General features: G+C 32.3%; 1 protein-coding gene across 1 annotated transcript; it reads right to left on the bottom strand.

Annotated features, from left to right (window-relative positions):
- Positions 1-7,623: 7,623 nt before the first annotated feature.
- LOC127106065 (uncharacterized) lies at positions 7,624-9,275 on the bottom strand. The gene is made up of 3 exons (XM_051043347.1): positions 9,064-9,275; positions 8,506-8,657; positions 7,624-7,849 (listed from the first exon to the last, which is right to left on the bottom strand). Exons 1-3 carry the CDS (start codon positions 9,131-9,133, stop codon positions 7,832-7,834), a joined length of 240 nt encoding a protein of 79 aa, XP_050899304.1. The 5' UTR covers positions 9,134-9,275; the 3' UTR covers positions 7,624-7,831.
- Between the last annotated feature and the right edge of the window lie 1,032 nt (positions 9,276-10,307).

The raw sequence follows: 10,307 nt of genomic DNA, 5'->3' as shown, positions 1-10,307 counted from the left end.
AGAAATCTCACATTCATTCAACACAACTCTCAACATGATCAAAACCAGTTGGACACTAGGGAATATACTTTCACGTCTTTTATAAATACGTCGACATCCACACTTTGAAGCATCATGAATAACGTCTATCTCGGAGCAAATGGAAGCGAAGATACGGTCGTCATGTTGTTCATAGGGTATAACACTAGGCTATTCCTATGGACATTCTCGTTGAATCAGGGTATCCACGGTTGTCAATGGGCGACGTCTATAAGGGGGCCGACTGTCCCATGGTTCTCATCAATTAAGGATGTTTGAAGGAGTTCGAGACAAACCATCACCCCATCAGGAAAGCGAAGAAAAAGGTCGTCTCTACTGATGATACGGTCAGCTGAAGAATAAGTAACAAATAGGGGGGGCTCGTATCCTTGTAACACCTTTTACGAATAAAGTACTTTGTAAATATGATGCACAATGACAATAAATGGTATTCTAACTATTGAAATTTGTGACCATAAAAAATCTTGTGAATTTCATAGAGGATGGCGTAAGTCACTCTTTTCCAACATACTTCACATTTAAATAACACTCTTCTTAATGTAGTTGTGAAATCCCCTATTAGTAACTAACCACTCCAAGAGCGTAGGTGGATGGGTTTAGATATGTCCTATAAGTTTTTATGATTCTCCCTCATGTGCTATAAGAACTTTCATAAGCAATAGTTGACACTAGTGTGGCTAAAATATCTTTAGCCACTATAGATAAAATAAGGTATTTTGCTGAAGCGTGTTTCCGCCTCACAAGAATGTCAAAGTTAGGATCCCATTTGACACACTTACTAGGATTATACCCCTGAAGCTCATTTTGTTGATCAATCAAGTCATGTTCCTATAAATGTTGTTCAAAAGCATCTGCTCTAGACATGAGTCAAGGACGGGCAATAATTGCTTTATCATTGGAAACATTGTTTCCACCACTACCAAGTGGTTGTCTAGAATTATGATTTTGGTCATAAGCTTGCTTATACCAATCATACAACTTTTGTAAACTCTCTTTTATGGATTTCACCAACTCACTAGAAAACTTTGATCCAACTCATTAATCTCAAGTTATATCTTGGATCAAGAATAATATCATAATATATCATCTTATTCATCATTTCAACACTCTCCCAATATCTATTATACTCACTACTATGAAAAACACATATGATGACGGTTGCGAAACACCTATAATTACGGTTGCACGTCCGTTGTTAGGTAGCGTGTGATTGTATGTATGCTGGTTTCCGCAATGGGCGACAGGCTATGGTTCAACCATGGTTATAAGTTAGGTGGCGCGCTACTTATAATAGTAGTTTAGTCAAACAACCGCTGTGAAATAATTTATAGGTCTTTGGTTCGAATCCCAGTCTCACCATTCTTTCCTTGTTATTTTTCCCATATTCATTCTTAATGTTCTTCATATGAAGTAGGCACACGGAAGATAAAAAAAGAGATAAGAGAGAATCTGAGTAAAAACAGAAATGAAATATTCACATAATCTCAATGGCTGGAGAAGAAGGTAAGCAATTTTCCACAATATTCCAGATAGTCAAAGTATTCTGAAAGGCAAATCTTCCCAAGATGCATAGTCTTCAAGACATATTGTACGTTATTCAAGATTTCTTCTTATAAAAGTAGACATTTTGCATAACCATCCAGATCACATTACTCTTCAGCTAAAATAGGTAAACCTAAGAAGTATAAGGCTCAAAAGAGGGATTTTGAGAAGGAGACTAGGAAACTGGTGAAGAAAAAAGCAAAGGAAGAGAAGCAGGAGGAAGCTTAAATAGTTCAGAAGTCTGAGGAAGTCTCATAAGGAGTATGCATAATTGTTGGGTCCCAAAGTGGGCAGAATAGAGACAACAATTATAACACCTAAGAGGAAGGAGGATCAAATGGAAGAAGAATGGGATGAAGAAAGAAATTATCTAATGTCTTTAGGATCAAAAATTTAACGCCTTCTTACTGAATAAAAGAATTTCCTTCTATTAGTGTTTGTTGCCATTTACTTCCTTTAACAACACCAAAACCACGACTACAATCAACAACTCAATAATGAGTTTGTAACATGAACAAAGTTATAGTCATAAGACATGAACAGGGAAACATGAACAAAGTTATAATTACAAAACATGAACATGGATCTTAGTCACAACATATCATTTAAGTTCATACTAGCTTGCTTCAACTGACAATAGATCGTAGACACTTGGTGAAAATCAGTATGTAAACTTACATTTTGAGAGGTGAAAAAACCTTAGTTTCTTCATATAATAACTTTGGAAAAGCGGAAAAATCCATAACAATATCCCAATCAACACTACTAGGGGGATTACCTTTTCCAAAGAACTCCATATATCTCGACTCTTCGTCCGTAAGCTTTTCAAAACTGAGTCGAAACTTCTTTGCAGCCTTTAGCATCGAATATGTCACGCTCCAACAAGTTGAAACATCTGGACATACTAAATTTTCTGCAAGATATTCCATCAAAATCAATGCATTCTTTAAACTTGACTGCCTTATGAGGTGAGAACTTGAAAAATCTAACAACATCCCTAACATTAGTTACAGATAAATGTTTATCTTTCAAACCCTCATTTACCACCAAGTTCAATATGTGAGCAGGACACCTTATATGAAAGCACTCATCATTCCCTATAAACACATTCATGTTTCTTATTTTATTCTTCAGATATGCTACAACAACATCATTTTAAGTGGCATTATCAACAGTTATGGTTGACACATTCCTAATTCCCAATCCCTTAAAACTTCTTCAATATTCCTACCTATAATTTCACCCTTCTGGTTTAGAATTATGGCGATTATAATTCTTTTTTGATAGTTCCATTTGTTATCCACAAAGTGTTTCGTAAGGGTCAAGTAGTTGTGATTTTGGATAGAAGTCCAGCAATCAGTAGTAAGTGTTACACTATTGCAGTCAGACTTAAAGAAGACTATTAACTTTTGTTTTTCATCCAAGTGTAGCTGAAAACAGTCCCTAGCTACTATACTCCTAGATGTGATGGTAAACTAGGGCTACATTACTTTAGAATAAAATTTAAACCCTTCACCATCAACTACACTAATTGGTTTCACATCTAGAACTATAAAACCCGACAAAGCACTTTTACAAGCTTGTTTATCAAATCTGGAGCTACCTTGAACCAATTTATCATCTACAGTTGGGTATGTTAGAATAGTTTTGGTGAGATCAGTTGACACAATAATGGGCTTCTTTAAAAAATTTAAAATATGATGATTCAAGTTAGTGGTGTTGTGAGTCCTATGGCCACACAAGAATTTTTTGTGGCAGCGTTTGTAAGTTTCAGTGAGTGCATTAACTAAGTCATCAAGTAATCTAATAAAGTGTTCATAGCAATAGATTTCATCTTCTTTGTAGGTTGTGTATTAACTGATTCAGGTGCAGTTGTTGCAGTTGTACCAACTTCATTAATTGGTAGATTTAGATTAGGCTGACCCCTCACTGAAATAATGAAAGAGCCATAATCAACAACTACCGATCATGAAATAGTTTCATACACTGCCAATCTCATGCACTGCCAATCATACACTACCAATCTCATACACTACCAATCACACATAAAACATTTTGAAATCAGTTTGAAAAATAGTTCACATACATTTAAAACAGTCTTAATTCATACACTACCAATCACACATAAAACAACTTGAACACACTTACTTTTACATTGCCCTTGCTCTAAGACTCTTCCATTCTACGATGACCTTGATCCATCTATCCAAAAATTAGAACAAGTAAATAAGAGACAAATTTCAGGAAAACCAATAGAAAAACCAACTACTTTGACAATATAAATACATTGCAATATAGTCCAACATATCCCATTTGGTTTATTATATATTATACTATGTGGCCAAGATACATTTTTTGGTTATTAAGAACAGAAGAAACATGTGTGTTCCCTAGACATAGAGTAATAACATGATATATGTGTTACTAAAACATAAAAATGCAATCATGATACTCAATTTTACAGCTGTTGACAATGGTGCATTTTTCACCATTGAAGGTAGATGGGAATATAGTAACATCTCAAGTCAAGTGTATCTTGAACTTTATAAAATTCATTTCTTCATATTGTTTCTTTATATTTCATTTTTTTTCATATTATTCCGGTTCTGTTTGTTAGCTTTTATTTAAAGCTCATCTTGATCCTGAATGCTCTAAAATGAAGGTAGTGAACACTATAAGCAATATTCATATGTAAATTGCATGTAACACAATTGTATAAACCATGTGTAATATTGACAACCACACTATTGAGTTTTTCACATTTCTTAAGCAGTATGAGTTAAGCAAGGAAATTCAAGTAGAAATTAGAAACATGAGAAATAAAATTGTACTTGAATGGGTTAAACAATTTGAATATCAAATAGGGAGGTAGCTTCAAATCTTCCAGTCCTTTTATCAAACACCACAACTTTTAAAAAGTTATAATAAGAATGTCAAACATAAGTCACTTAGAACCGTGTAAAAACCTAACTCAGTAAAGTAAAAAAACCTAAACTTATGTTCTTTAAAACAAATAGAAAAGAGAAAAAGAACAAGATAAAAACTCTAATTTAGTAAAGTTATATACCTTAATCTTATGTTCTTCATATGTAGATAGGGTGACTCTAGATGAAGTTGGTTCGAGAAAAAAATGCTTGATTCAAAATAAATAAAAAATAAAAAATATAGATTCAAAATGAAAATGAAGACACTAAAACAAGAAATGAAACAAAAATTGTACATACATTAGCAAATAAAGAATAGTCGTGGGATGACCACCACGAACGAGACGAAAATGAGACAACGATTGTTGGTTGTGATTGATAGTGACACAAAATCGCAGGTTTGTACTTAGGGTTATGGGTGAAACGAAATTCTCGAAAGGAAGGAACATGAATAGAGAGAACAAATAGAACAAATGAGTCCAATAGTATTAGTAGTAATGTACATCTCAATCAAAACGTGAGCGTTTAAAGGGTAAAGAGTAATTAAAATAATAAAATAATAATTACAGGCATGTGAGGCATGACAATATAACCCGTACCCGCGAGTACCAACCCGAACCCGCCCCAAAGTTGACGGGGAAAACCCGCTTTGACTGGATTTGGGTTTGAGTTTGGGTTTTTCCCGATTTTAAAATATGGGGATGGGTCGGGTAATGGGGACACTAGTATCCACCCCGAACCCGCCCCGTTTATTTTACTATGTACATTATTATTTATTTTTGATAATTTAAAATATTAAATATGTGGTCAATGTTTTGATATTTTAATTTGAATTTATTATTTAAAATATTTGAAATGTATGTATGGAATTTTTTTAGATTGTTTTATTTTATTATTTGTAATGTAATTTTATTTTGGAAAAATAAATATTTCTATTAAAAAATTGATTTTAATAAATGAATGGTGGCGGGGCGGGGATACCCAAACCCGTTTGGGATGGGTTTGAGTTTTGATTCTCCATCCCCGTTTGGGTTTGGGGCGGGGAACGGGGATTGTTTGAGGATTTGGGTTTGTGAGAGGTAAAACCCGTCCCCGACCCGCCCCGTTGCCATGCCTATGTGAATATGGTTACTCGCGGTTTCAGTTTCTTAAACCGGACCAATCCATTTAAGCTTAGGCAAAACCGCGTTTTGGACCACAGAACTGCCAAACCATGTAAATTCGTCCAAATTTGCTTTGTTTGTTTCGGTTGGTGCGGATTAAGCTGGTTTTCAGGTCCCAGTCTAGCCCTATCCAAAGACATTTACAATATTATTTCAGTCATACAATAGAGCAACCAAACATGTGTCCTGCAGAAAAAAATAAATTGAAACTCCTTTATAATTTTAGAAATTATTACTCTCCTTTTTGTCTCAAAATGAATAACACAGTTGACTATTTGATATGTATTAAAAAATATATAAAGAAAAAAAAATAGAAGAATGTTTTTATCAAAATATCAATTAATATTGGAAATGATGAAAGACTAAAAATAGTAATGATTAAAGGGTAAATTTTTTTAAAAAAAAAGTTAATTTGCAATATAAATTAAAATGAGTCATTCATTTTAAAAAAAAATTATTTGTAAATGGATCACTCATCGGAAAAGCGAAGAGAGATTTCATAGAAAATTTACCCCATACTCATTATTTATTCTCCTACCCTTATATTATATATTTTTTTTTGACCAAAATGTCCTCATATAAATAATTTTTTTAAAGTTAAATTTTTTTAAAAAATTAACTACTAAAACTATTTTGCAAAGTCTTCTATAACACAAAATAAAAGATAAAAAATATTTAAAAACTGACTAACGGATGACACATAAAATAAAAGTTAATATTAAAATCTGACTATCGGAACTCATTTGCAAAGTCTCCCGATACACAAAATAAAAGTTAAATATTTTTTAAAAATAATTATCGAAACTCTTTTGTAAAATCTTTCCGTACACAAAATAAAAGTTTAAAAATGGACTATCGAAACTCACAAAATAAAAATTAATGTTAAAAACAGACTACCAAAACGCTTTTGCAAAGTCTTCTAGTACGTAAAATAAAAGTTAAAAAATATTAAAAAATTGATTACCGAAACTCTTTTGCATAATCTTTCGGTACATAAAATAAAACTTAAAAAATATTTAAAAATTTATCTTCTAAAAAAAAATTAATATTAAAACTAACTATCAAAACTCTTTTGTAAAAGATTTTGTAAAAGAAATAGATGTTAAAAAATATTTAAAAATTGACTATCAGAATTCTTTTTAAAAAAATTTAAAACACAAAATAAAAAAAATAAAATAAATTAATAAATTAATTTATAATATAAAAAAAATTAATATTTTTTATAAAATATAATGGTATAGAAATAAAGATAGGAGTATCAGATAAAATTTTCGATTTCACATTGATTGTTTGTAACGTCACATCTTTAATGTTGGATTCATCTACATTATTTATATCATCGTATTATTTATGGTTTGTCTTTTCCAAAAACATATTCTTAAATTTTAAAAAAATAAATATATTTCTGATCACTATTATAAGTAAAAAAAGCTCTTTTAGATTCATTAAGTAAATGATATATCTAATTATTATATATAAAATACATAATTATTCAATAAATCTAAAAAAAATTATTGTTTATAATAGTGAATAGTACAAAATTTCCACATCTCTTGCACTAAACATTTCCAGTGACATTAAAGATTTAATATTTTTAATAGATCATTAAAATTTGAATTTTTGCAATTAATAGCTCATATAAAAGGTAAATGGACATTTTTGCTTTGTCCACTATGTAGGCTATGACGAGCAAAGCACAAGTAGGAATATGCAAGGAATGAGGACCCAAATACAAGAATGGTTGTTGAGGCAGTGATAATGATTGAGAAAACATGCATCAAAACAATGTTGGTTAGGAACAGGACTCTGAACAGTTGGTTGAGATGGTGAGTTTGGTTGAGAAAACGTGCTCTAAAACAATGTTAGTTTTGAAACATGACTCGGCGGTTTCGTGCTAGAATAGGACTATGTCCAGTGTTGAGTTGTTCATGATTTTATCTAATGAAACCAATGAATTGGTTAGTAAGAGAAGTAATAACATAGATGACAGTATATTTTTCAATTTCAATCCTAATTGAATTGCATTATTGATACACTCAATGAATAAACTCTTTCAAAACATAACAGTGAAGATACAAAAAGAAAAAGGAACCGTTGTAAGTGAACTTTGATTCATCAGAGACACAGAAAAAATGTTCGTACAGTTTGTTTCAGAACAGTCGATTAGAAGCAGCCGCCCAACTGCAAAAAAAGTACAGAAGTTTCAATTAGTAATAGGCATTAAGAAGAAAAGATAAACACAACCAAAATCAATTTTCACGTTGCAATATGAATTTGATTTCCCATCTCAGTTACTACAAAAGATACCGGTGATCAATTAACTGAGCAAAAACGACAGTAAATTCAAGAGTAGTGGATTTCTCCTACTTATAGACTCATTTTTAAGCCTCTTCTTATCAAATGTGAGACTAAACACACACCTCACGCCCATGACTAGACATCTGGTGCATCTTCTGATAGCGGGTGGTTCAATGGATTTTGAATAGGTTTTGACAGCAACTTAGAATTTGGGTTGGGCTGTATTCAACCCCTACAAAACCGGTTTGTAGAGTGATAGGTGTCTCTTACTTAGAAACTCGTTTTTAGGCCATACCTCATCAAATGTTGATGACACTCTTAACAGAAAGTAACCAAAAGAAAATGAACATGAAACCAAAGAAAATACATGTATATTCCCTGAGAAAAGTACTCTTCTTTCTCCGTGAGAATATATTCATTTATGCAATCGTAGCTCATGCAATTCGCAGGATAGTATGATCCTGACCTATTGTTAGTCCATAGTGTAATCGGAAAATGTGAAAGACCTAGAATAGAACTAACAAGGAGATTATACATACCAAAACTGCCTCAATCTCCTCATTGGTGACCGGAGTTCTTTTGGGCTGAAGAGAGGCTTTTCCTCCTAATGTTGTCGAAGCATTTGAACTTGAAAAGAACGATAAACCGCCATCGCCTGTCGAAGACAAAGCTTGACCCTCAGAGGCAGAAGCTGCAATGAAATTTCAAGAATTGCAAAAGTTACAGTCAACCCAGAAATAATACAATACAACAATATTGTCATTCATCACAAATAAGATAACAATAACAAATACCAAACTTCATCTCATATGGAGAATAATGAATTGACTATGATCAATCAATGTTATATTATAAGGATCGATGAAAGGCCAAAATTTCATTCGGGTTTAAACCCTGACGACGGTGTCCAACCTAGCAATATCGGCATAGGATTTGCTGTCCAATTAATTAGATACTTAATCAATCACAATATAATCATCATATAACAACAAAACATCGCGATATAGCTATATTACGCTGCAACAATTGATTCTGAAGGAAAACTAGAGGGATAAAGAATAGGGAAATCGATGAGAGAAAGAGAGATAGGAAGTAACCAGAGGATTTTAGGTGCCTGTTGGGGAACTTGATGCGAGGGATTCTCTTCAAAGCATGAGCACCACCCATCGTTGAAACAAAACAAATAACCTTCGAGAAATCAACACAACACAACACTTCTCCGAAATGTCTTAAGGCAGCCCCGATGACATTAACCTCTGTTTAGTATTTGTGCACGCCACCCTTGTAACAAAGCATATCCACCGTCCATCGCTATACTCGCTTTGATCCAACGGAAACACATGCCTAACGATTTTTCTTTCACAAAACCTAAAAACTACATGAAATTTAGAAAAAAAGAAGAGCGTAAGAAAATGCAAACAAAAAATAAGTAAAAGTTTATTAATAAAATTAATTTTAGGAAATAATATTTTTAGTCATATGTATTGTTTTGTTTATATGTTTTAAGGTTTAGTTTTATCTCTTACAAAATTTTAAAAGTCTTAATTGAGTTTTTTTTTAATGAAATGATCTCTTATTTAGTAATCAACAATTGTATTTGAACACAAAATTTCAATGAAATTGCATACCTCACACCATATACAATATATTTTGTTTGTGTATTCAAATTTCGAAAATAGGTAGCATAAATTAATATAAATTAAAATGGCTTTAAAAAGTGTAATTCAAATCAATTTTGTTTGCTTGTACTTGTTCATTCGTGTTTTTAGTAAGCAATTATATAATTTTAAATTTATTATTTGAAGGATTAAATTAATAAATTCTGGAGTATTGGAGTGAGTTTGTGCTAAATTTTTGGAAAAAGAAAGTGTGTATTAATATTGTCGAATTGTCGAATTGATGAATTACCAAAACTTTGAAAATTTCACTAAGTATCAGATTGGGTTCTTCAATGTCAAACGCTATTGTTTTTCCTCCAAGGTATTTGATCAAAAGGCATTTTAACTTTGCCTTGTGTGTGCAGACATTCCATCCGATTCCTTTGTCGAATTTGCCCTTTTGAAATTTCTTGGCTAACAAATTGCCCCTCAAAAATGCCACTTTCGATTCATTTTTGAGAGACAACTGACATTTTTGAAGTTCCACCACTATTCAAAGTTGTGCGGTGACATCATAGTCATCATCGCTACTCCCTATAACGTCTCTTCAAGATGTAGAGGTTCAGAAGAGCCATCATGGCTCAGAGTTCCTAAGAAGAACGTGGGTCACACACAAAATCCAACTTCCTACTTTCTCACTTTTAGTGAGACACTTGTCAAAAAGTTTGATTTTATTTTTTTCT

Source organism: Lathyrus oleraceus, chromosome 7 (genome assembly GCF_024323335.1).
Source record: "Lathyrus oleraceus cultivar Zhongwan6 chromosome 7, CAAS_Psat_ZW6_1.0, whole genome shotgun sequence".
Lineage (NCBI taxonomy): Eukaryota > Viridiplantae > Streptophyta > Magnoliopsida > Fabales > Fabaceae > Lathyrus > Lathyrus oleraceus.
The sequence above is the reverse complement of the archived record's forward strand: the minus strand, read 5'-3'. Positions and strand labels throughout refer to the sequence as shown.